Genomic DNA, 27,733 nt, shown 5'->3' on the forward strand with positions numbered 1-27,733 from the left:
TAGGACAAAAGTTCACACAAATATTTGTTTTCATTAACATGTTGTGCCTCAAAAATTGCAAAAGAGTGTTTTTCTACAGGAAGCAGATGGACATTCCAGAAGTCGAAAGCTATTCATACTATTTAAATACTTCCTCTTTGGAGTGGCTAATTGCCTGATGAAAGGCTTAAAGTAACTCTAGTTAATTAAGTATTGCCCATGCACAAAAGAATTGTATGGTGATTAAAAAAAATAATGTTTGTAGCTGCAGTCCTAAAACATAATCTCTGGAAAATGCAACATTGTACTTGTGCAGGTTCAGACTATCTCTATAAACAACTTTATCAATTCAAAACCAGATTTGGCTAATCTTTTAAGCCAGAGATCAACATTGAGAAACACATGAGCTTTCATGTAGAGCAAATTGAAGTGCAGGGGGAAATGGTTTTGATACTTTCCCCTAAAAACAGATTAATATAGTTAAAGAAAAGAATAACTGCAAGACTCAGTTTTGCTAGTCATTGGCAATATTACTGTTGAATGAGAGCTGTTATCTGCTGGAAGTTGGGCCATTTTTTCTTTATTCTGGATATATATCATTAAGTTCAAATGGCTGATTTGTTAAATATCCTACAGTTTCATTTCTTGTAACTCCTGCTGAATTTAGCTCTTCAGAAAACCTCTCTGTAAGAAGCTGATTCAAGACATGATCATGTGCCTGGCATATAATGGAAGTTAACAAGGTTATTTAAAGTACTTCTCAGTTTGCAGGACTTAGTCATTTAATGATTCAACCATTTCTTTAGCTGATACCCTGCTTTTAAAATGCAAATAACTGTTACGTGTTTTTTAGCAGGATACAGTATCGAGGGCCACACAGCGACCCTTAAATGTTTTGCTTATCTAATTTTTCCAGAAATTTATACCTTTGTTCTTTTTCTTTTGCTTTATTTCTTACCATAGTTTTAGAAAATTTGTCTTCAGGACAATTGGAGTTTAACTCCGTATCAATGTTTGTTTAGTTAATTTCCTCATGGATTTTTTTCTTTTCAAGAGGAGCACCAAAGTGCATTTTTTGGGACAGTTATGTGTGCATGTGTTTTAGATTGATAGTGGCATATCACTATCATTATTTTTTTTGAGACAAATTCTTGAGTAACCTATTATGATTAATTGGATGAACAGGAAAAGAATTGTTTTTAGAACGAAACTTACAAAAATTGTAGGGTGGCTAATAGAACAACTTCACATATCCCCATTTTACATAATGCCTTAGACACTAGTGAAATGCTAGTCCTATCAAAATAATCTTGCCACCAAGGAACCACCCCGCTTCTCCCCCAGCCTCTCCCATGTATCATCTGCCAAGTAACTTTTGTAAATTACCAAAAATTCTACAAAAAAGCTTTTCCCTCAAACTACTCATTTCCCTCATGAATTGATAAGCATCATTGTTGTTGCCATATGCCTCACTGCTCTTCATATTGTACTGAGTGGATTAGGACACGGATTGCCACTTGCTAAAGGAGAATCAGAAAAGATAACACCTCATTGGGATGAAGTGTCAGGAATTGTGGAAAAATAACGTTCAGAGGGAGTGAAGCGATCCCTTTTGGTTAGTGCCAAGCTATACAAATATTCATTCAAGGTTACAAATATTGACTGTCTGTATACATAATACATAATGTCTCTGGAAAACAGTGTTGCAGTTTATTCAGAGATTTCAACTTGTTGGGAACCTTGTACATGGAAAGTGTGGGAGGAAAGGATGGATAGTCTGTCAAAATAAAAGATGTTTACACCGTTTCCTCCTTTGGCAGCGGGGGGGGGGGAATCAATGCTGATGCTTGTGTGGGTGTGTGGCAGTGACTTTGTTGCTGATTGGCTTTGTCTTAATGTAGAGAGAGAGGCCAAGCTTTTTTTCAGTCTAACACAGCCCCCAGATTTGCAGCTTGTGTATCATATTCTCAGATGTAGTTTCCTGCATTATCACCAATGCCCTTCTCCACCCCTGAAATATAAGTTCATTTTATTAAGAATTTTTTTTATAACAAAACCACATTTATAACTATTTTTTCTCCACCACCACTTTCAGCTTTTCAAATGGTTATTATAAAAAAAAAACATGCAAGTGGTTTTATGCATAATTATCCATTACTCTGAAAATAATCACCATAAGTCAATTACAAAAGGCTACTTTATTCAGGACAGCTTATATCCTGTGATAATACCTTTAACATCATCAAACATTAACATCTGCTTATGCCAGGAAAGGACCGGATAGGTGAATAAAAATGCCAAATCCAACATCTGACTGTGCAACAATATGGATTAAAAATGCCAAATTAAGTCTTGTAGAAAGTTAGTACCCACCCCCCTCCTAGAAGAATGAAATGCTTTAGGAAATATTAAAAAGGCAGAATATTATATTTCCCTGGATGAGAAAAGGAGAAACATGTTCTTGGAAAGCCACCCCCACCTTTGTTAATAGCCCCAGAAAGACTGGGCCATCTTATCTACAAGACAAAAGGCCTTCAGCTCCAGGGTGATAGGATTAGACCTCACTCAAAATCCAAACTAGGACAAAGCCATTAAGCCATAATATGAATTGCCCAGCACCCTTTCAGAACACAAGCATCTTCATTATATCATCATCCAGCAAGATTCAACCAAGCCTGGGACACAGACAGCCTACAAGGTTAGCTGGATCCCCGCATAGCCTCCTAGGAGTCTGACACCCAATAGGATATATTTCTTCCACAGGAACAGGAAGCTCTAGGGCAGGGCCCAAGAGAGAGTATGAATCTCTCTCTCTCTCCACTCCATGTGTTCAACTGCACCAGGACAATGTGCTTAATGGTTCTGTTCCATTAAGCCATCATTCCAAGCAGCCTCCATGTTTCTAGTCTCTTTCTTCCCACTTGGAACTGAACCTAGATGGACTTTTTTTCCGACAGTCTGAACATCTGGTTGACTGCATTATGCAACAGGCCATAATAATTACAAATGCATTGGCTGCTCAACCATCAGTGACGTTAGGATATTTTCTGTGTGTGAAGAGAGCAAGAAAATAATGGAGATATAATGTAGCAAACAATGTTAAGGATATGATTTAAATTAGCTGTTTTCAAAAATGGACTGAATGTATTTCCTGGAGCCCAAAATAAGGACCAATCATTTACGGAGTATCTAGTTTTCTAGTTGAGTGTTATGTTATGACAAGCAAATTCAAAGGGCAGAATTAATTAGTTGGATTGTTGGTGAGGCAATACCATGTTTTCCCACTTGGCCTTATTTTCGAGGGATGTCTTCTTATTTTTGAAGTGCAGGAGGCAGTGAGCGTGGTCACCTCATGGCTGCTGCAGTGTTGCAATATTTTCAGGGAGGGCTTATTTTGTGGGGAGGCTTATTTTAGTACATGTGTTCAAAAGCCTGATTGGGCTTATTATCCGGGGAGGTATTATTTTCAGGGAAACAGGGTATCTCTAACTCTGAATGAATGTGAATCTTGTGTCCATAGAGTTTAAATCTTGTATGTCGTCATTCAGGCCGCCGTATATCTAAATGAGGTTGAATGTCCCTAATTTCAGGGAGGGGGGGAGATTTGGGAAATCACAGAGCAGTCCAAACCCAGGAAGAGTTTAAAGAAAATCCTGAAGAGGTTAGTCTGTAAATATTTTGAAAATAATGTAGTAGCAAAGAACTAGTAGTAGTGAAGTCCGTGAAGGAAAAGGCTTGCTAAACTAATGTTAGTATATTTTAAGCTGCTACAAATATAGTATCTCCTACTTTCAGTAAAGCATTTGATTAAGTACCCCATAGTATTCTGATTTAGCAAGGTAGTTAAATGGCGTGACAATTATGTGGATGACTACCTGGATTAAAGATAATTTTCAGAAAATGCTCAGTAATGATTCCTCATTAAATCTGGAGAGAGGTATTGAGTGGATTGTCAAAAAGTTCATTCTTGGGATCTGTACTCATCAGCATTTTTATTAATAAGTTAGATGAAGGGATGGAGGAAGTACTGATCAAATTTTCAGATAACACAGGTAAGGTACACAAATGATCTTGAGAAACCACATAATTGTATGGTAAAGTAATTAAGAATTTCTCACAAGCTTACAAAACAAGGTTGACAAAATATATTAAGTCTGGATTGTTGTACTTATAGAACTTTAATATCATGCTTCAGATGCAGAAGTTTCTCAATAATTATATATTTAGCTGAAGATTTAAATCTTTATATATTACTAAGTCAGCCAGGAAAAAAAAATCTTCTAAAAGGAAGTAGTTTTGTTTTCTCTCAAAAACCGAAAATGGTACATAACACAGGAGTACGATTTTTCTTTTGAGAGCTTCATTCTGAATCATCTCCAAGTTGTAAGAACATATTCAGATTCGTTAAACTTCTATAGTTCTGGGATTCAGGATAATCTGTTCATTTTATGACAGATTTATAATGAACAGATTTTTATTTTACAATTTTGTCTTTCCTAATTAACATGAATAAGGATGACAATGGCCATTTTTTCTTGTTGGAAAGCAGTTGGAAAAGTGCTTTTAACATTAAAATTGTTTTAAAAATTTAATGAAATAATTTTCCTGGATGAAGAAAAAATCGGCTTCTTTGCCAGGTAATATTCTTAGATTGTTTGTCTTTTTTCAGATGTGGTATTAGAGAAGGCCATGCATAAATGCATCTTGAAACCTCTCAAGGACCATGTTGAGATGATGTTGAAAGAATTCCATACAGCTGATGGCTCATGGAAGCAGTTGAAAGAGAATCTTCAACTTGTCCGGCAGCGAAATCCTCAGGATCTGGGTGTTTTTGTCCCAACACCAGATTTCGTAGATGTTGAAAAGATTAAAGTCAAATTCATGGCAATGCAGAAAATGTACTCTCCTGAAAAAAAAGTTATGTTGCTACTAAGAGTGTGCAAACTGATTTACACTGTGATGGAAAATAATTCAGGTAAATGTTAGATTTGGCCTAAGAGTTTTAAGCTATTCAGAGATGTTTTTGTAAAATGAGAACCATTTCATCTGCCTTTTTTTTCTTTATTTCTGATATATTGTAATATCATACACTGCTATAGTGTTTTAGATAGTCTAAATCTTGGCTCCAGATGAGGTAAGGTGACATGTTTTTTTTTCCAAATCTTGGTGCAATTCAGATTGTATCAGATTTCTGTATGAATAAGGCTAATGTGAATGTGTTGTGGGGGGGGAGGAATAAGAATTTTAGTTGTCATTAACCATGTTTCAGATTTTCTTTTGTGAAAACTTTATAGAGGTAATTATAAAGATGAGTGTTGGTCTGAATTTAAATGGTGTGTCGTTGTATGAGAAAGGCTATTCATGTTGGTACCAACTCACATTGTTTTTAAGCACCAACATAATTTTTGAGAGTCAAAATAACAAAATAAACATGGAATATTCCGTGCTTCTTTGGAAATTGCAGTTATACTCCTACCTCCATATTCACTGCTGGAAAAGGCATTCATTCACTAAACACCATTGTAATTGCTGCTGTTGTGTTATTATATATTGAAGACTGTTGCAAAGTACTTAAAGCAAATGTCAACTATTTTTATACTGGATAATTAATAATAGCTTAGATCTCTGGTATCTTCACATGTGATATAAGATCTCTATCTTAGCAGATGAGTCCCAAACTGGCCCACTTTGCTCAATGTAAACAATAATCTTCCAGTCCTGATAGTTCAAGAATTATGTTGTGGAGTTCAATTATTTGAAAACTTTTGAGGACATTTACTAACATGGATGGGTGAATGAGATTCTTTTATATAAAAAGTGTGCTTTTTAAAAATCAAATGTTTCCAGAGATACTATTCTTTTACCAGTCAAAAATTCCTAAATTTAAAAAAATGCTTTTACTGTAAGCAAAAATAAAGCATTACAATCCTGAATTGGTGATTTTGAAATCTACTTTCGTACCTCGCCAATAACATGAAGAAGTAGGATGAGCCAACTTCTGAAATTAATTAATAGAAGGTTATGAAGCTAATCAGGAGCCTTACAATATCAGGTTGTCAAATTTGTATGGACTATTACACTAGTAGTTTGATTTACGAAGTGTTTCAATGTGTGAACAAGAGATAATTTGCTTAAATTTTTGAGCTATTTGTTTTTAGTGTATTGGTTCTGTATTACATTCTGCTTCCATGCCTTAAGGAACTCTGTTGAGACATGGCTATTGAGAGTGTCTAAATGATACCAGAATAAATTCCTACTCTATAAGCAAAGTTAAGGCTGCATCCAAAGCTGCATGAGTTCCTATAAACCTCAGGCTATATTCAGTATTATAGGTATCTGATGTTTGGCGTGATAAAAATGAAAATGAAAAGCGCAGCTTTTATAAATGGAGAAGAGCAAAAAGATCTGGCAATTAATTCTGCTATTGTTTGTATTCTGCCTCTCTACATTTCCTATCCTTTCCCTAGGGAGAATGTATGGGGCTGATGACTTTTTGCCAGTGCTGACCTATGTTGTGGCGCAGTGTGACATGCTGGAGTTAGATGCTGAAATTGAGTACATGATGGAACTGCTGGACCCATCCTTGCTGCATGGAGAAGGTAATGTCCTTGAAACTTTTAAGGATGATGACTTTTCTCCCAGGAATGTGTTTACTGATAGTATGTCTGAATAGAGAAGCTTGAAAAGTATGCCAAGGCTTCTAAATTGTTACCAACTGCTTATCAAAAAAGTCCTACAAAACAAAACAATGAGATAACCAAACCAAATGAAATTAGAAGTGTTTTTCCTAGTTGTTATGAGAAGTAAAAGGAGGGCATTTTTTAATCAATGGACTGTGTGTCTATGTGTCTGTATGTGTATACTTGGAAACTGGAAAATCTGTTAGCCTGTTAATTTAGATTATAATAGCTACAGAATGTTAACACGTATTGCTTGAACAAAAACTCTGATTCAATGTGACTTTCCTCACAACAAAACAAACAAGCCGTATGTTGCGATATCCACTTGCATTTCTGAAAGTCTCTCTTATTGCGTTCCACTAATATGGAAAGGGTTTTGTCATATTTATGTTTTTGAGTGTCAATTAAAAATTATCCTTCTACATTATAGAAGTATAATTTAAAACATATCTCCCCCCCCTGCCCCCAGAGCTAGAACAAACCTTCTCACAACTCAAGCCCCCATTCTAGACCAATGCTTGGGGAAAAGCTAGGTCTTCATGGATCTCCCAAAGTCTAAAAAAGTAGGGGTCCCACTGATTTCTGGTGGGAGACTGTTCCAAAGGCCATGCAAATTATCTTGGTTTAATACTCGATTTGGAGCTCCCTGATCTCAGGAAAAGATACAGCTGCTTTAAATGGAAAAGGAGGGCTGAGAGAAATGGCAGAGAGATGTTTCTGATTTAGAATGATCTCATTCATAGCTGGGTCTTTGAATCAGTGCATTGCATTAGTGTCGTACGATAGTGAGGTAATTAGATACTTCTTTTATTCCACTTTCAGCTTTTTGTATATTACCCTTTAGAGATATAGGTCAATAATTTTGACAGAAAAGACATGTTGTGGGAAAGAAAAAATAGTAGTGGTTCTCTCCAGTCTGTATTAATGTAGCCAAAACTGTATTTGTCTTAGAATGAGCATAACCTCTGGAGAAAAACATATAAATGTGTCTATTCCCTATAAATACCTGTTGACTCTTCTATTGGGAGTAAGTAGCATTCATACCTGCGGTGACCTACTGCCACCGGTAGCCTCCCACTGTCCAGTGCGATCCCACAGAGTTTGCCTCCTCAGGGTGCCATTGACCAGACAGTGTCGGCTAGCGACCCCCAGGGGGAGAGCCTTCTCTGTGAGAGTGCCTTCCCTCTGGAATGAGCTGCCCCCGGAGCTTCGTATAATCCCCGACCTCCGGTCCTTCCGATGCGCCCTAAAAAGTTGGCTTTTCCAGCAAGCCAGCCTGGCCTGAACAAAACAAAATAGTATTGATCACTGTTAATTTTAATTCATTTTTTTAAAAAAAATGTGTTGTCAATTTTAATTGGGTTTGGGATATTCCATTTAATTTTTTTTAACTTTTATATTATGTGGGGTTTTTTAATTGTTGTACACTGCCCTGAGTCCTTGGGAGAAGGGCGGCATATAAATCTAATAAATCTCAAATCTCAATCTCATAGTGATTGTAAGCATTTTCAGAACATATTTGCATTTTAAATAGGGCCTAGAGTATGTCTTCCATTCTAAAGAACTCTTTCTTTAGATTTCTACATTTTCAGTTATTTGATCCAGCATGAGTCTGGAACAGAGAAAAACATTCCAGAGACTCTTTCCTTCCAGTCCCAAGACAGATGAAAACAAAAGAATGCCGAAGCAGTTAAATCTGGACAAAAACTTCCCTTTCCAAGAGAAAACAAAAACAACTTCAACTCAGCTGCTTGCCAAGAGGCTGGATGCTGATATTTGCTAGGCCACCAAAGAACGTCAGGCTTTCTCTTTCCCAAAACCTTGGTGGCTAAGGAGAGGCGGGCATAATTCCCTTTCTGGTGAAAGAGGAGCTGAGAGAAATGTCCCAAAACTCCAATCACTTGATAATTCCTGAGGATATTACCCACCTTCAGCTGTACACAAATGTATGGGTGATTGCATACAATAGCACATATGTTCACATGGATATATTACTTTTGCACATATATATACTCCCCACCCCCACAGATTGCTATGTTTTGTTACCATGGGCAATTGGTTTTTAATGATTTTCAACCTTTTTTATTAGAAAGAAAAGATCTGAATCATCTCCTTTATTCCTCCCCCTCCCTTTCTTTTTTTTCTTTTTGGCTTTGAATCAGTCTTTTAAAAATGCTACTGCCTTAGACAAACCCATTCAGTTTTCCAGACAACAGTTTGAGAAACGCCGTTGCTTTCTTCCTAGAGCTTAGAGGGAGTGACTGTCCCAAAGTTACCCAACTACCTTTCATGCTGAAGGTGAGACTTGGAGCTCAGGTTCCACCACTCCTAGTCCAGCGTCTTAATCGCTAGATCCATCTGGTTTTACTCCTAGTGAAATTCAAACTGATCAAGTGAAAAGCAAGGCCCCACCACACTTTGCCAGAGACTTTATGTGGGTCATAGATTTTCAATTTACTCATCCCTGCTTTTAGGTGATAATGTAAAGCTACTGATTTACCTGCTATATTTGTACAAGGCAAACAATAGATGAAGATAGAAACTAAAGGAACAGAATAATTGCAATTCGCCATGGGCATAACTATTTTGAAGCTTCCTTTTTGCAGAGATCTTTTTCTGTATAAGCATTTCTGCTGCAGAGCTTTTCTCCTTTGTAGAATATTCTCAAGATGTAAACATGTATCTTCGGTATCGATGACATTTCAACCAGATGTCTTGAATCTCACTAGAGTCTAAATGAATAGTATACTCTTATTTTGTACAGTGCTGCGCTATAATGGAAAACACTACTGCAATGCGCTCTACATGGGGCAGCCCTTGAAGAGTGTTCGGAGATTCCAGCTGGTCCAGAATGCAGCCGCGCGAGCGATTGTGGGTGCACCCCGGTACACCCACGTTACACCTATCCTCCGCGAGCTGCACTGGCTACCTATTGGTCTCCGGATACGCTTCAGGGTGCTAGTTATTACTTATAAAGCCCTACATGGTATTGGACCTGGGTACTTGAGAGACCGCCTCCTGCCAATTACCTCCCACAGACCCATTCGATCCCACAGATTAGGCCTCCTCCGTATTCCATCTGCCAGCCAATGTCGGCTGGCGACTACTCAGAGGAGGGCCTTCTCTGTGGCTGCTCCGGCCCTTTGGAACATGCTCCCCGTGGAGATTCGGACCCTCTCCACCCTTCAGGCCTTCCAGACGGCCGTGAAGACCCGGCCGTCCCAGCAAGCCTGGGGTTGAGTTCCCCCCCCCCTACTCAAATTTGCTGTGTCTGTTGTGCTTTTAAGTTGTTAGTATTGTCTGATTGTTTTTGTCTTACTTTTTGCAATTTCCCCTCCCTTGGCTTTTGTTCAGCCGCCCTGAGTCCCTTCGGGGAATAGGGCGGCCTACAAATTGAATAAACTCAAACTCCAACTCCAACATGATAGTTAAATAGCCATTAAAACTTGACCTCCTCACTAAGAATCCCTAACAAGTTTCTGAGAAATCTAAGGACTCTGACAGGTTTCCAAATAACTGGCAAACTATTTTATTTGAGTTTCTTCCAAATTAATATTTCATGGAAATTATGGCTATGGTTTTGATTTGTTCCTCCACATATAACCAACTCATTAATAATTATTTATCTCCTTGTAATTTTCACAGGAGGCTACTATTTGACAAGTGCATATGGAGCGCTGTCCTTAATTAAGAATTTCCAAGAAGAGCAAGCAGCAAGACTGTTGTGTTCAGAGGCCAGAAATACTCTCAGGCAGTGGCATAAGCGGAGAACAACAAACAGAACAATCCCATCTGTTGATGATTTTCAGGTATTGTTTATGTTTTCCAGAAAGTGATTTTTCTGTTTTGTACAAGATAGAAGACTGGTGTTATAGAGTGCATAGCGATGATTTCCCTTGGCTGATGTTAGTTAAACAACCCTTCCTTTGAAAAATTCAAATGCAATGTATCAGTTGCATTCAGAATTAAAAACGGAGAGAAAGATTTCACTCAACTAACAAGAAACACACAGGATATGTGTGTAGTCTTTTCCTACGTCTTGGTTCTAATGCAACTAGGACTACCAAAGCTTCCATTACTAAGTAGTGAGATCATATGATGTTTCTCTTATTGACTGCATTGCTCAGTGATGGAAATTTCAGTCCCAGTTAGGGTAGGTTAAGTGAGGATTACCCGTATTACAAGGACAAATTGTATTCCAGCATGCATACTTTGTATTTCTTTCCTCCCTTCCTTCCTCTTTTTCTTTGAACCCATCATATGTTCCCTCAGAGTCTTGGCAATATCCATTTGCATATTAATATTATGCAACACCACTCTGAATGAAACCTTCCTATTTTGATGATGATGATGATGGTGGTGGTGGTGGTGGTGGTGGTGGTGGTGGTGGTGATTCCTTTATTTGTACTGGTGCAAAATGCAGCATTGAATGCTTTGCTTGTCCATTTTAATTTTTTCCATGTATTTTCCTGCTCCCCAGAACTACCTACGAGTTGCATTCCAGGAAATCAACAGTGGCTGCACGGGAAAAACATTGCTAGTGAGGCCATATATTACTACAGAAGATGTGTGCCAGCTCTGTGCTGAGAAGTTTAAAGTGGATAATCCTGAGAACTTTAGCCTGTTTCTTTTTATTGATGACACTTGGCAGCAACTGACAGAAGATACCTATCCCCAAAAAATCAAAGCTGAATTGCACAGTCGGCCACAGCCTCAGGTCTTCCATTTTGTATATAGACGCATCAACAGTGATCCTTACGGGGCAATATTCCAGAATGACAACAGTGACCAAAATACATAAAGCTAATTATTTTAATTGTTATATAAACTGACTAGGAGTTGAGATTAAATAATCCATATTCTCTAAAACCTACTGATCAGTAAGCGTATGAATTATGTATTACCATCAGTGATTATACATAATCTGTAAAAAAAAAATGCTGTGATGATCCAGCTTTACGGGTTCTTCAAAAGCAAAACATAGCATCCACCATCTGTAATCTGACACGGTGGCTTCTCAGATGTTCTGCAGTGCCATCATCTGCAGATCTGTAGTGGGTTTTACTTATATCTTTCATTTATGCATTATTTTCAATTGCATATACAGTGGATCCAACTTCTTTTAAACTAACTGTTAGGGTGACCATTTAATCAGTGTATAAATGCATTATTTTCTGATGCAGAGCATCAGTAAAAATATGGATAACAGCCTTTTTTTAAAAAATAGTTGCTTTATTATTATTTTATTGAAAGCAACTTTTTATATATATTTCAAGAAATTTTATAGCAGTTGCAGGTAAACTGTCGTGTTTGTAAAGTATTTTTTAATGATAAAATATTATATAATTATGCATGTGATTTTAACACAAAATAGAAAATAAATCTCTTGCTGGTTTTAGAGTAAGTGATGTTTTTTTATTTAATTATGTATTAATATCTAGCTTTCCAAAATGTCAAACCATATTTTTAAAAATGATTTTGTAAACAGGTCATGTTCAAAATTGGTCATTCAGATTTCAGCTATAAGAAGATGATTATGTCGGACAGTCATGTTTTGGGGAAAGATGGATATGTATCAATTAAGTTTGGTAAAAAGAGTAGGTTTGGTTTAAGAGTCACATATATTAGGGAAGAAGAAAATTGAAGAAACTACTTAGATAAGCAGTGAAACATTTCAAACAAACAAACAAAAAAAGAAGAAGTCAATTTGCCACGACTCAACTTCCTGACGTATAGTAGGAAAATGTTGAGAATCAGTACAGTTTTTTGTACCAAGCAGTTCAATATATATTTACAGAATTGTGATTTGGTTTCCAGGAGAACAGTCTGTCACTATATCAACCATAATATTGTGAAATTATCTCTCGTATGACGTATACAACTTCTTCTAAAACATGAAGATTTATTTTTTATTTTTTTAAACAGTATAGCTATAGAAATACTGCTTAGACATCTGTTGTGTTAAAGACGGCAGGAAAATGAGTTGATCAGTTAAAGGTTTTGCCAAAATTCAGAAGCAAGCCCCATCAAACACTATTAAAATTGTAAATTTTGCTTTCAGTAAGAATTTTGATAGAAAATTGTACTTTTCTACTTAAAAATATCAGAGCTAAGAATTTGCATTAATCTGTACATTCGGCAGATTTACCAAGATGGCAGAACAGTAAACACTCTTTAGCTTACATTTGTGTATGTCATCTATTTCTAAAACATTTTCTTTAAGTTCCCAAACTATATGCAAGTGAAATTCTATTCTGTTTGTTCCTAAGATTCCACACACCCGAGCATAGGTGATACCAACTGCAGTGTAAAGATAGGGGGGAACAAGTTCATCCCTGTAGCAATTAACTTGTTCAAGGCTAAAGATCTTGGCATGAGGCTGTATGAATGTCAGATGTGTAGTATTTACAAAATGTTCTCATTCCTTGAATGAATACAAACAAAATTCTTAAAAAACAATAGCACATACCCACCTCACAACGTTGTTGTTATGGAGAAAATAGGAGAAGGAAGGAGTATTATGTATGTTTATCATCTTACTTATAAATACAAAGAGATTAAAAAAAATCTAATCACAAAATAAAAATAAATATCTCTTACTCCACTCCTCATTCCATTTGTTAACAAAAAGATTGAACTGTTAAAGTTTGAAACTGAATGTATCACAATAATTGTCAGAAAACAACTTCTGAAGTGTGAAATTATGACTTCTTCGGGAAGCAAAGAATCATAGAGATTAAACAGTTGGCATTAAGTGACAGGAGAAAAGTTTCAAATAAGAGATAATAGTAAGAGATAAACATGGACATGATTTTGAATCACTTTCTTTTTTTAAAAAGTGGTGCCTCTTTTTCTACGTAAATAGAGAAAACAACTTTCTGCATTTGGAAGAGAAATTCTCCTAACTAGACAATATGAACAAATTTAATATTTAAATGCATGTCAGAACAATGACATTAAAACTCTTTTTAAGTGTGACAATCCAGCACTTATATAATAAATTACTGAAAATGCTAGATTATATATCCCCATTTGTAAAAAAAAGAAAGAGAAAAATAATTCCCCCCCCCCAATTTTTCTATCTAACTGGATAATTAGAATGCTTTGCAAATTTCTGAGGAATCATTATAGTATCTTAATATACTGGGCAATCAAAAATATCTGACCTATATATACTAGTATGTTCTGTTGCATAAGATGCATATGCTTTATGTGACTAAGGTGACCGGACGTCCCAATTATGGTGGGACAGTCACGATTTATAACAATTTGTCCCGTGTCCCAGGGCGTTTTAAAGAAGTCCCGATTTTCTGGCTTCATGTTGAAAGCCCAGTGGATTTGCTTAAGAAATCCTAACCGGGGCAACACAAAAGTCACTCTGTCTAACCCCTCTCTATGTCTCAGTACTTTCATTAAAATATAATTAAAACATTAAAGCAAGAAAACGGACCCCCCCCCGCACCCCTTTTACCTCATTTTATAAGAAAAAATGACCAAGTACCATAGAGCTCCAGGAAATACTTGGCTAGAGAAGCCGCGAGTGTTCCTTCCTGGATTTTCTGGAGGGGAGGGGCACGGAGGTTGGAGGTCGGCTCGTGTGGGAAAAATGGTGGCAAAGTTTCTTTGAAAAATATTTCCCTGACTAATTTCACCATTTTAATTTGCTCAGTTCTTTGTATTAACATCTACATCATTCTGGATTGACTTGGAGTGCTCACTTGTGCCTGCTGGTAAGTAAGCTGGGTTTTTTTCTTTTATTTTTTTAAAATAAAATAATATTTTATTTATTGTGCATAGGATTTTTTAAAATAGTTTTATTCTGTGTGGATTCTTTTTTTAAATTGACTTAGACTATATTTTAAATAGTCAGGAGGCATTGCTCCTGGAAGCACGAAACCTGAAGATGACGATTGAGACTTCGTCGAAACGTCTCCAAGACACGTCCAATTTTACACGGGAGAAAACCCGAATAACCAAAGACACACACACATATACATATACATATATATACATACATACATACATATACATACATACATATACGTATACGTATACATATACATATATATATAGTGCAGATATATATTTATTTATTTATGTATGTATATCAGTGGGAGGTTTCTACTGGTTCAGACTGCTTTGGCTGAACCGGTAGTGGTTTGGCAGCCTGTGGTGCTGGAACACGCAACAACCCATGCCTGCCACGCCCCCAAACTGGTTCTCCAGGCGGCGCCATAGCCACTGCCATCTTGTTTTTCAGTTCTGCGCATGCACAAAACAATTTTAATTGTGCTGTGCATGCACACGCACATGCGTATGATGTGCGCACACAGCACACACATGAGCAAACCGGCAGTAGTGCCTGCCAGAACCCACCCCTTATATGTGTGTGTGTGTGTGTGTGTGTGTGTGTGTATATAGTGTGTGTGTATGTGTGTGTTATGTATGTATTTGGGTAGATATACGCTTTCTCTTGAGAGCAGGCAACAGAATTTTGTTTTTAATGTGGGCCAGTGTGCTCGCAGTAAAAAAAATGGCAATAAAGCTGTCTTGTCTTGTCTTTATTTCATCTTTATCTTATTTATCTTATCTTGAAACAGCCAACAGACTAGTACAACAGACTGGCATTACCATAGCAAAGAAACCAACTAAAGCCCTCCAAAACATCTTAACTAAACTAAAAGACCCAATAGCCCAACAAGAAAAAAAATAAGTCATCCATAACATTCAGTGTAACACAGTGGTTCTCAACTTTTTCTTCACCATGGACTCCCTTTAAATGCCTTTTGTGGCACTGACCCCCCAAGACCTAATTCAAGATTTAAATCACAGCATTACTTCAAGCCTTTGCAGACCCCCTGTGACATTGCTACCACCCAGAGGTCCGGGGACCACAGGTTGAGAATCACTAGTGTAAGGAGTATAGCAGCCACTATGTGATAGGCAGAAGATTAGCAGAGCTTATCCATGAACAACAAGTAGCAGTCAGAACACACCATAAAAACTCCTTAATCTCACAAGATAATGGACAGATTCAACCACAACTTTAACTGGGAAATGGTGGGCATCTTAGACCAAGCCAAATACAAAACCACTAGGGAATTCCTAGAAGTTTGGCAATCAGACAAATCAATAAATACACAAGAAGAAACCATATTTACATTAACATTAAAAAAAAGCAAAGAAGGAAACAAAAAGATCAGAACACATCCTCTCTATCAGCCAATATTCACACAATCAGGAATTAACACCAGACTAACAATCAAACAGTACTCTAATCAAGAAACTATAAAGGAGAAAACCACACCCCAACAACAGTGGTGAGGGAAACTTTTGTATATACAAACCGGGTGCAAACCATTCAGTTGCAGTAATGATGTAACCTAAATGGGTAAAGGGTGAACGACAAAACCGTGCCCGACTAAACCGCATCGCTGACATCATCAACAGGGGACAACAGCACGGAGACAGAAGCACACTGTAAACCCTAAACCTAAACTTAACCCCTAACCCTAAACCTAACCCTTAACCTAACCCTAAAGCTAACCCTAAACCTAACCCTTACCTTAAGTTGAATGGGCTTTCTTTCAACGCACTATTTAAAGCGCCCTTCTTTCTCCGCGCTGGCTGTTGTCGCCGCGTTGATGACATCAGCGACGTGGTTTAGTCGGGTGCGTTTTTTTCGTTCGCCCTTTTGTCGGGTCACGGTATAAAGAAATGTCTGCAAACCAAGAATCAAGTTCAGAAAGCACCAAAGACTGTAGAGTTCGATCCTGACTACATATATTCTCTTCTATTGGATAGGGAGCTATTTTACACTGAATTACAGGAGTTATGTTCTGTATATCATGTCAACTCTGTTTTGAATGCATATCTGACACACATTTCTTTTCCTGGCTATTCCTCCTTCCACATCACCAGGCTCATTCTTGACTCTGTACATCTTGGAGAGAAAACCCATAATGTTTGAATTAATAATACTTGACATTTTTCCATGCCAGCTTCGGTGTTGCAGAAAAATCAGTTTGAAGATGTTGTTCAGATCACGGACCAGATTCCCACTCTAACCTAATCTGTTTTTCTTCAGGTATAGAGGTAGATTTGAGTCATTTAGTTTGAAAACCATATAAAGAACACTATATATTATTGAACTTTATGTGCATGTAACTTCATATCAAATTACTGTGGTACAGAGATACTTCATGTAATACAGGCTACAAAATGAGAAGCTGGAATGAAACTATAGGGTTTTATATGAGTTAGGACAGACTGAATTAAGCATTAAGATTTCCTGCTGGAAATTTTAATTGAAAATTACTCAGGCAACACAATCTTGGACAGAAAAACAACTACAAGAGGAAGTCCTACTGAATGCTGAAAAATTTACTTGTAGCAAAATTGTCTTTTTTCACATTAGAAAATAACTGCGTTGAACGGCCCAAATATTTTTTTTCTTTTAGTATCTATGATCTGTGTTATTTCATTGGCTAACAATAATTCCTTTGTAAAATATCAATATTATTTCTCTCTATAGAGTGTCACATTACCACAAGACTAAGAAAAGCTCCACTCACCCAGTTTGTATACCAATTTGTATTGGGGGTTGGTAACCCAGATTTAATAGTGGTGGGCTAAAATGATATTGCTGGGTTGATTAAAAGTCTCTTCCTCTCCATCTAGATCTCATAAGCTCCAGGCACTTGGCAATAGCAGTTAGACTTATATACCACTTCATAGGGCTTTCAGCCCTCTCTAAACAGTTTACAGAGTCAGCATATTGCCCTCAACAATCTGGGTCCTCATTTTACCCACCTCGGAAGGATGGAAGGCTGAGTCAACCTTGAGCCGGTGAGATTTGAACAGCCGAACTGCTGAACTGCAGTCAGCTGAAGTAGCCTGCAGTGCTGCACTCTAACCACTGCGCCACCTCGGCTCAATAAAAGCCATACTGGGAGTTCATACAGTTAGCAGTGTGTCTGTGTATGGTTGTATTTGAACAGTACACTCAAAAGACAAGCTAGGAAAAGAATTGTAATCCAATGTATTGTGTGAACCAAATATAGCTCTACGTTAGGGTTCATATGACACCAGAAAGTTGGATTAATGGAATAAACCTCACAATGAATATGCATGCCATAATAACACAATTCCTAAAAGCCCTGTGGTTTTTTTGTCTTCCTTCCTTGTTCCTGAAATAACATGTTTTTTTAAAAAAATCTTTCTTTAAAAAATTGAAAGTACAGATAGTCCTCCACTTACAACCACAATTGAGCCAAACACTTCTATTCTTAAGTGAGAAATTGGTAAAGTTATACCCCATTTTACAACTTTTCTTGCCACAGTTGTTAAATGAATCACTGCAGTTATTACATTAATAACAATGGCTTCAGCCATTGACCTTGCCTGTCTGAACGTCACATTATCCTAGGACATTGCAACCGTCACAAATATGAGTCAGTTGTCAAGCATCTGAATTTTGATCACATGATCATGGGGATGTTGCAACGCAGTCCTACATTTTTTTTCAGTGCTATTGTAATTTCGAACAGTCACTAAATGTTGTAAATTAAGGACCATCTATATTGCTGTCCTTTGGGATGACAGGAGTTGGAGCCACATATCTGGAGAATCCTGTTTATGCGTTAAAAGCATAGGGTAAATAAGTAGTTATCATTGAAGAAATTATGTTCTACTGTGTGTCATGAGGCAGTTAGGCTGTTTTCTCAGTCAATGGAATGAAAAAAGAAGAACTCCATTGATGGTTATAGCACAAATCTGGCAAGGAATTCATTCATGGATATTATTCAATAGTTCTGGCACCATAGTTTTATAAGGGCCAGTAGGAGGCATTGCAAAATGTTAACTAAGGTATACTAAAGAAATGTCACTGCAATAAAGATGAGGGTCAGCTGTTGGTACCTTCAAAATTACACCCTGAGAATGGAAAGCAGAGAAAGCAGATGTTATATGTCAGAGATGAGTAATGGAAAACATCAAACTGCTGAAATTATAGTTTGGTATTTTTACAAAAAAAATATGCTGGCATTCAATGACTTAATGTATGAGCTGACCTTAAAAAGGGCTCTGTAAAATGTTACACCTTTACACAGAATGATGATGCTAAATTACTGCATACAATAAGACAAACCAACTTACTAAATAGTCACAGAAGAGTTTATGCAGTGAGAACTAATAGAGGTGTAGATACATTTACATTAGCTCCCCAGAAACTTTCAAGCAATAAAAGCATATTCTTTATTTTGAATTACTGTATCTGATTACCAACAATCCTTACTTTAATGAAACCTTTCCACTTTGGTGTCCTTAAGATGTATTGGATAAAAACAAAACATCTAATTATAACCTTTGTATCATAACATTTATATATAACAAAGTTATTTTTTTAAAGGTTGCTTTCTAATTATTAAACAGCATGTTATTTATAAATGAAGCTTCATTTTTCTCTTCTTGATCAGGTCTAAAGATTGGCCCATATCACTAAAAAGCAGTAAAATTTTATTCCTTTTTTTTTTTTTGACAAGTTTCAGGTGGTGTCTAGCCATTTTGATTCTCACATAAGGTCTCTAATTTAAGAGTTAAAATACCAGCTGGTCCCAAGTCTCGCAGTGAAGGTTCAGAGCAGATGAGATATTTGATCCCAAGTTTCAAAGGAGCATTTTGACAGTTTTATTAGATAGGTTTCATACATAGATGGTAAGCTCTTCAAGCCAACAAGGCCTTGCCCATTGCACAGAAGTGAAACTAAATCCACTTGGTTCCTGAATCATTTACAATAAGACCAGTGTTTATTTCCCTCAGATATATGCAGAGGTGGGCTGTTACAGGTTTGCCCGGGTTCGGGAGAACCCGTAAGTTATGGCCAGTTCAGAGAATCTCCAAATCCCATCCTTGGCTGGCCTCACCCATGCCACCCCACCCCACCACTGCCACCCCACCAAGCCCCTCCTAGGCATCTCCATGCAGCCTGTTTCGGATGCAAGGTAAGTGCGGGGCCTGCAGGGAGGCTTGGGGAGGGGGGAAAACGGGCCTCCCAGAATAAGGTGATCAGATGTCCCGCTTTTGGCGGGACAGGCACGCTTTCCCACAATTTGTCCCGCGTCCCGCGTAGTTTTCAAAAAGTCCCAATTTTTAATTTTTGGCGCCTTCGCTAGCTCGCTCGCGCCCCCGCCCATCCGCTGCCGCTCGCTCGCTCGCTCCCCCGCCCATCCACACTAACTCTAAGGCAGCCCAGCCTGCTGTTCACTGATTGGGCCTGGACTCCAGCGAATCAGTGAGCGGGCTGGGGATGGAAAAGTTTAAGCACACTGCGGACTCGAGTCTCCATTTCGCCTTCGCCTTTGCTGCTTCAGGTAAGCAACTCCGGCGGCAGGAATCAGGAGGCTTTGGGTGGGCGGCGGCAGCCTAGCTTTGCAAGGGAAGGCCTTCCCTTGTGAAAGCCTTCCCTAGGGAGGCCACGGGCTGACAGTAGCCACTACGGTTTAACTTCCCCCCCCCCCACCTCCTCTCCACACCACTAAGGGACCCTAGCCTTTTTTTGTCCCTCCACAGTCCAGTCCAGTCAGTGTCTTACCTGTTCCTGCTGCTTGCCTGCTCCGTGCTTCCATCCATCACTGCTTGGAGGATCCATCGCATCGAAGTTCTGACTCTGCCTGCCTGCTGGTAAGTGAGCCGGGTTTTTTTCTTTCATTTTTTCAATTTAATGTATTTTAAAATATTATTTTACTTATTGTGCAAAGGGAGAGAGGTGCAGCAGAGCCAGCAGCGAGAGAGCGATCTCCACCACTGTGCAGAAGGAATCCCCGCCACTGTTCCCTCTAAGGTGTGCGGCTGTGCGGCCGCACACGTGGAAAGAAAACCCCACGCAGCAGTTTCTAACTGCCGTGCAGGGCTCATAAAATCTATGGTTAGCACGGGCGTGGGGACGGCGGCAGGAGCTTACGTGGCACAGCTGGTCTCCTAGGACCTCCTAGGTGCCGGCGGCGCCGCTCATTACCATCAGTCGCCCCGTGTTCAGCAAAGCAAACGTGGGGAAGTCCTTTGTGGGCGGCTAGAACTGGCCGCCCACAAAGGATCTCCCCAGACTTGTTTTGATGAACACGGAGCGTCTGACGGTAGTTTATGCCGGCCGCGGCCGCTCAAACTAGTGTCAGTCGCCCCCGTGTTCAGCAAAGCAAGCCCGGGGAGGTCCTTTGTGGGCGGCCAATCCTAGCCGCTTGCGCCTGGCGCTGCGGCTGAAGTAAACCCCCAAAGCCCCTGCTGCCACCGGAATATCTGCTGCCGCCTCCTCCTCCTCCAACAGCACTGCCAGATTTGCCGCCTGACGCTGCGGCTGAGGTGAAGCCGCCAAAGCTCCCGCCAGCACCCCTGCCCAGCTGAGGTGTTCCAAGCAGAGGGGGAGGCACCACCGCCGCTGCCATGGGCGGGGGCGCCAGCGGGAGCTTTGGCGGCTTCACCTCAGATGCAGCGCCAGGCAGCAAATGTGGTGGTGCTGTTGGAGGAGGAGGCGGCGGTGGCAGCAGTTATTCTGGTGGGGGGGGCTCGTTGGCATCTTCAGCAGCAGCCCTGCCCCCAGTGAAAAAAACGAAGATGGAGCAGATCCACACAGATGACGTCGCCACAACATGACTGGAGGAGGAATTATGGGAGATGAAGTCCACAAATCTTAAAGCTGTCAGGTTTGAAGACCCGTGAGGTTTTTTTTCCTAAAGGGTTATAGATGCAAGGATCTTGTAACTTGACAGCTTTAACACTTGCATGCTTCAATGCCAGAATTTCTGAGCCAACATGACTGGAGGAGGAATTCTGGGAGTTGAAGTCCGCAAGTCTTAAAGCTGTCAGGTTTGAAGACCCCTGAGGTTTTTTTTCTAAAGGGTTAGGGGTGCAAGGATCTTGTAACAACAGCTTTAAGATTTGCTTGCTTCAAATGCCAGACTTTCTGAGCCAACATTTTGGTTGCTAAGCAGGAGCGTTGTTAAGTGATACTGATATTATATAACACTTTTAATTAAGCGGGTACATTGAATAAACATAAATTTGAGTTTCAAATAATACTGATTTCGTTGTTGTCTTAGGTGACATCTGAGAAAAATATTCAGGTGCTCAGGCATGAAAATGTGCCGCTCAAACACTATACTTTTCTGCTCACACTGAAAAAAAATTGGAGGGAACATTGAAATTGAAAAAAGTGACTGATGACCATTTTTCACACTTAGCGACAAATTTTCACACTTAGCGACCGTTGCAGCATCCTCATAGTCACGCAATCAAAATTTTGATGTTTGGCAACAGATTCGTATTTATGATGGATTCAGGGTCCTGGGGTCATAAAATCACCTTTTGACAAAGTCAAATGGGGAAACCAGATTCACTTATGTTACTAAATTATCAGCTGCAGTTATTCACTTAAGAACTGTGGCAAGAAAGGTGGTATAGTGACCAAAGTTACAATGGCATTGAAAAAAGTAACTGATTACCATTTTCACACTTAGCGACCATTTTCACACTTAGCGATCGTTGCGGCATCCTCGCAGTGCGAACCATTAAGCAGTGGAACAGTTTGTTTCCAAGACTTCTTTGTGCTCCATTCTTGAAATTTTCAGGAAAAGATTGGGCAATCATTTGCCTGAGATGGTAGGAAGAGCCCTTCCTTGGGCAGGGAGTCGGACTAAACGTCGCTTCTGCCCTAGGATGCCATGATTCCCTCCGTGCTTTGTGCCACAATGATGGTGCTTCTCTGTTGTTCATGAACCAACAACTTCCCACATGAAACATACAGGCTAAAAGGCCACAAAGGGAATCAGCCCCTGGCCACTCCTAGACCCAGGTGAGCTGCCCTCCTTGGGTGGGTATAGAATATGGCCATTGTTTACTTGGTTGCTGGGGGAACTAGATTGCCAGTTTCCCTGAAAAGCCACTAGCCAGTGCCCAGCTGCCCATTCTCCCTTCGTGCAGTGGACGGACGTGCAGCTAGTTGGTCATGGCTCTCAGAAGGCTCTTCAGAGTAAGTGTGGCCATCTCAGCTGTCAAGAAACTGGCAGCGGGGGAGAAAGTCATACTTCTCAACTCTTCTGACTGATTGACAGCTATTTCTCTTCTCTTCACAGAACATCCGGAAAAGGTGTTCGCACCTTTTCTGTTGTCTGAAGAGCAACGTTGAAGACCTTCCTGTGCCTCCTGACAGGTACCACCCCCTTTTCCTTAAACCCTGGGCATGGTGGGGCACCATTGATGGACTGGAGAGTCTGTAAGAGCCTCTCCCCAAATGGCTTTCTGTCCAGAAGGGGCTTCAGGGCCAAAAGATGGGCAGGGTGACTGTTTGGGCTGAGAAAGGAGATGTTAGATGGATGTTTTTTGACATGTTACCTTTTTCTTTTGGCCAGGACGGCACAGGAACTGGAAGACCAGCGGGGAGAATGGGAGACACATCATGTGTCTGATGGCGGCACATCTTCCTCTCCTGGGGTAAGGGCGCTTCTCCAAGAACGCCAGTTCATGCTTCAAAACCGGGTGGGGGAAGGGAGGAATTCCCACTTGGGGGGAACCTGGCCAGCCCACATTATCAGCCACGTTTCCCATGGTCTGCTGTCTCTTTGCCCTCTATAATGCAGCCCTTCTTCCCGGGGAAGATAAACATGCAGAGGACTTTTAATTTATGCCTTCAATAAACAATTGTTTCTTGCAGGTTGTGATGGGTGGTCCTGCCACCACCCGGAGTCCCAGGAAGGAAGATGTCAGGCCAGCTCTCATTTCCCTGAGGTAAGTTCTCAGCTGAGGGATTCCGAAGCCCCCAAGAGAAGGGCTAGAAGAAAGGTTGGCAGAGGGCAGGCATCTCTACCTTCTGCCTCTACCTCTGCTGACAAAAGAATGACTTTGGTCTCTCCCCAGAAATGAGAGCTGTTTGAAGTGGACGCCGCGGCTGCCTACAATTTGGGAGACCTGCACTGAGTCGGTAAGTCCAGACCAGCTCCTCCCCATGGTAGTGGCAGAAGCCCTGACTCTGTGCATTGGTTAAAATGCCAAGAGACAGAATATTTGCATTCTTATTGCAGGACCCATCGGAAGAATTCCATCCGATGGGGACGGCTCGGAGCCCAGTGCAGGAGGGAAGCGGTGACTGCCTTTCAGGGTAGGTATCACTTCGGAGGGTGAAACACTTGCAGAGGGGAGGCATCTCAGGGGAATCCCACTGGAAGGCCATGTCCTTTGGCAGGCCAGCCAGAAGGGCTCCTAGGGCTTCCACATGACCACTCTTACAAAAGGTCCTAGGGCTTCTTTTGATCTTTGGCCCTTTTGTTTTCTCCCCCCAGAGAGGAAAGGCAGGAGCACCGCAGGCCGCGGCTGTCCACCGTTTTGGAGACCTCCACTGAGTTGGTAAGAACTGGACAATTCCTCCCCATGTAAAAAGAAGGAGCCCTGTCTCTGTGGATTTCTTAATATGCTAACGGACAAAATATTGATATTTTGATTCCAGGAACCACAGGACCAACCAGTGGAGGAGGAGCTCTCTCCTGGGCAGGACACCTCTTCTCCAGAGGTAAGAAAGTTTGGCAATGGGGCTGATGGTTAGGGTTAGGGTTAGGGCTATGCCACGACTCCTGATGGGAGTGGGAGAAATTTCTAAGCTTAAAGCTTGCAAAGGCTCTCTTGCTGTTGGCCCCCAGGGCCTGAATGCACCCTATCTTCTAGCAATATTATTGGGATGCAGAAAGCTTTAGCCTCCATATTGTTATTTGCAGGATTCGCTGACCGTCCTGTTGGGCTCCAGGACCAGCAGCCTCTGTGAGGTGGACTCCCTTGCTGACCTCCTGGAGGAGGAATCTGAGGATAGCTGGGACCAGGATGCAGAGGCCAGCTCCTCTTCCAGTCCATGGGTAAGAAAGACAAAGTGTTTTCAGTTGGGCAGGGATAGAGTCCTCTGGTCTCCTAACCTGAGGGAACTGTGCTGGAGCGCTCTGGGCAGTGGAGCAAGGGGACACCCGGCCCATCGGACAAAATACTTAGTCTAACTACAGTATATGCACCCAAGCTCTGGTATGACTGGTTCCTTTGCTGCAAAGCATCAGGGACCAGTGTTCTAAATGGGAAATGTGATCCCCATTCAATAGTCCCTTTTTTAAGGAATTCTGAGTTTCGTTTCTCTGATTGCTTAAGAGGAATCATTGTTGTTCACAGGATTCTCCAGAGGAAGAAGACACTCTGGAGGATCTCAGCAGCCTGGAAGAGGACATCCTGGACTCCCTGGACCGCCTTCTTAAATAAGAAGAGGTATGAGCCCCACAGATGGGAAGGTCTCCAATATGCTACGTGGGAAGAGCGGAGGGCAGGTACAAGTAGCTCTACAAAGAGCAACGTGGTACTAATAATAGTCTTTGATTTCTCCCCCAGATGCTTCCTCAGATTCCCCGCCAGAGGTCAGCTTGGAGGAGGAGGAACCAGCCCTAGGCACCTCGGGAGGTGAGTTGGTCAATGGTCCCAAGCAGCCTGTCAAGAGTGATTTGGCTGAAACAACAGCTGCCACATGGCAGCCCTGAGGCTTCAGGTGGGGAAAGCAGGCAGCTGCCAGCTTGCTAGTGAGGAGGAGGAGGAATTGCCTCCTAGATCCCTTCTAATTCTGTTATTCTCTGCCTACAGGACGCCTTCAGTAATGGAGCTGGAGGACAGAACCTCCCGACCTGCAAAGCCCTGCATGGCTATTGTTGTTGGTTTTTGTTGTTGTTGTTGCTTTTGTTGTAGTTGTCGTTGTTGTTATTGTTATTATTATTGTTGTTGTTGTTTGTTCTTAGTTTTTTTAATTTGTTATTTTATTTATATTGTTATATTGCTATTTATATTTATTTTATTTATATTTTTTTTTTAAATTATATTGTTAAAAATAAAAACAATGGTTCAAAAAAATTTAAAGGACTCGTCTATATACCAGATTCGTATTTATGATGGTTTCAGTGTCCTGGGGACATTTTAATTGCCTTTTGACAAAGTCAAATGGGGAAACCAGATTCACTTATGTTACTAACTTATCAGCTGCAGTTATTCACTTAAGAACTGTGGCAAGAAAGGTGGTATAGTGGCCAAAGTTACAATGGCATTGAAAAAAGTGACTGATGACTATTTTTCACACTTAGCGACCGTTGCAGCATCCTCATGGTCACGTGATCAAAATTTTGATGTTTGGCAACAGTTACAATTTATATTTGTAAATTGTAGTTATGTTGAAATAAAAAAATATATATTACAATACTATTTTTGCGTTGTAAAATTTTTGTTGCTCCGTATAAAATTTTTATCAAGCCCTCCCACCCACCCACCCCCCGGTCAAAGGTGTCCCTCTTTACCAATCTGAAAATCTGATCACCTTATTTATGTCGAGTTGCCGTGTAATTGTCGATTCAATGTATTTTTATTTAATTTAGTAAATGATAAAGCAAACCACCTCTACATGGCAAGGCAGTAATAAATGGGCTGCATAAATCCACATAACTTCTAGATAGCAACAGAGACACAGAACTTTCTAACTCTTTGCTGCCACTGATTGCCATCTGGATTTTTCTCACCCAGTCTAACATTGCAAATGTATATGTCAAAATGCATAGGATTATGCTGCAAATAAAGCTATTGAGGAAACTGTTTCCAGCTAAACAAGCTTATACTTGTTTCAAGCTATGTTAAGTTTATAAAAGCCCAACAGTAGCCCAAGGATACAGTACTGACATTGACACTAAAGAAAATATTTGTTCATAAAGCAATAGTTTTGAAAAAATTCATCTCCACTCCATCAATTGGTAAAGCAGGAAGCTAACTTTGCAAGTCCAGAGACAGAAGATTGATACTTCCCCCCCTAACAAATAGCATTTGGAGAATATAACAGAAACAGAATACTTATCTTTTTAGTTTTCTAAACTAGTTACCTATAAATTTTATGCACAAATTGAAGGCTCAATGTTTAGTTTTCCTAAACAGCCAAAAGGAGGAGTAAGGACATACAATAAGTGACCAAAGAGGTTCAATCAGACACATCTATTGGCACAAGGTCTGGAAACAGGAGATCTGAGATCACATATTCCATCCACTCAACCTTTTGAAGGTGGGAGAAGAAAAATCAATCACCAAAGAAGCCAAGAAAGAAGACTTAATATTTAAACTCACACTATGTACATATTTTCATAACCTATTTGACTCTGCCCAATGGATAAACATCACTTAGCTATAGATGACTCAAGGAACCAAGAGGTGTCATGTGTACAGGAGTAGTCATTAAAAGTAGAATCTCAGACTTCATTATTTCTAATTCAAAAATAGTTTGATCAGGATCACAAACACTATAAGTGGGATGACAAAAAATTTGGCCCCTTCCCAAACTATTTTCTGTCCCCAAAACCAGAGTAGTGGGAGAATATAATTTGGCAGCCTTTCTTCAACTGTACTGGAGCCTAAAAGAAATAACTAATTACAATAAAAAATAAATTTATTTCTTAAATCTAGACAATAGAATGAGATTTGAATTTGGGCTATTTTATTTGAATCAATTGGGAAGTGAACTCATATCTAACATCATATAGGATGTTTTATAAAGAATAAATTATTACTGGAAATTCATATAACCAATTGGTTTGGAACTATGATGATGCAAATATATGGATCCAAAGCATGGATCTTCTTGATGTCTTCAGATTCCACCTAAACCACAGCATATAGACCAGAGGTGGGTTCCTACCAGTTCACACCTATTCGGTAGAACCGGTTCGTCAAATCTACCGAACCGGTGAGAAGAGGTTCCACCAGTGGACCTGGAAAGCAGGCCACACCTACAGAAGAGATTCCAAAAATTTTTGAAACCCACCACTGATATAGACAGATGTCACCTGTGACCCAACAGTAGGTTCCAAGAAAAAAAAAAGTGAGACTCATTCAATGTCTATGATTTTATATTTTTAGATGCATCCTGACAATTTATTAAAATCCCTGCTTTAATCCCATCCTTAGGATTTATGCTTCAGATCCATATTTTTGAATTGGGGTATAGGAAATAGTTGAATTCATTGTTATTTTTCGTTCTG

The 27,733-nt window shown here is 39.9% G+C and overlaps 1 protein-coding gene and 1 long non-coding RNA gene across 4 annotated transcripts in view; both read left to right on the forward strand.

Moving 5' to 3' along the window:
* RIN2 (Ras and Rab interactor 2) overlaps positions 1-12,841 on the forward strand; it is a 71,775-nt gene extending 58,934 nt beyond the window's left edge. For both annotated transcript variants that reach the window (XM_032219931.1, XM_032219932.1), the window contains 4 exons: positions 4,649-4,954; positions 6,447-6,578; positions 10,305-10,468; positions 11,140-12,841. In XM_032219931.1, coding sequence (XP_032075822.1) covers positions 4,649-4,954; positions 6,447-6,578; positions 10,305-10,468; positions 11,140-11,460 — 923 coding nt within the window. In that variant the 3' untranslated portion in view covers positions 11,461-12,841. The remainder of the gene's footprint in view (positions 1-4,648; positions 4,955-6,446; positions 6,579-10,304; positions 10,469-11,139) is intronic.
* A 9,617-nt stretch (positions 12,842-22,458) lies between these two features.
* LOC116509954 lies at positions 22,459-23,435 on the forward strand. Of its 2 annotated transcripts, XR_004255581.1 has the most exons (4): positions 22,459-22,503; positions 22,784-22,860; positions 23,060-23,141; positions 23,362-23,435. It is a non-coding gene; the product is annotated as an uncharacterized LOC116509954 (long non-coding RNA). The 2 variants fall into 2 exon arrangements; XR_004255580.1 differs by lacking the exon at positions 22,459-22,503 and having other exon boundaries at positions 22,742-22,860.
* Positions 23,436-27,733: the final 4,298 nt, after the last annotated feature.

The sequence above is a fragment of the Thamnophis elegans genome, chromosome 6, assembly GCF_009769535.1.
Source record: "Thamnophis elegans isolate rThaEle1 chromosome 6, rThaEle1.pri, whole genome shotgun sequence".
Lineage (NCBI taxonomy): Eukaryota > Metazoa > Chordata > Lepidosauria > Squamata > Colubridae > Thamnophis > Thamnophis elegans.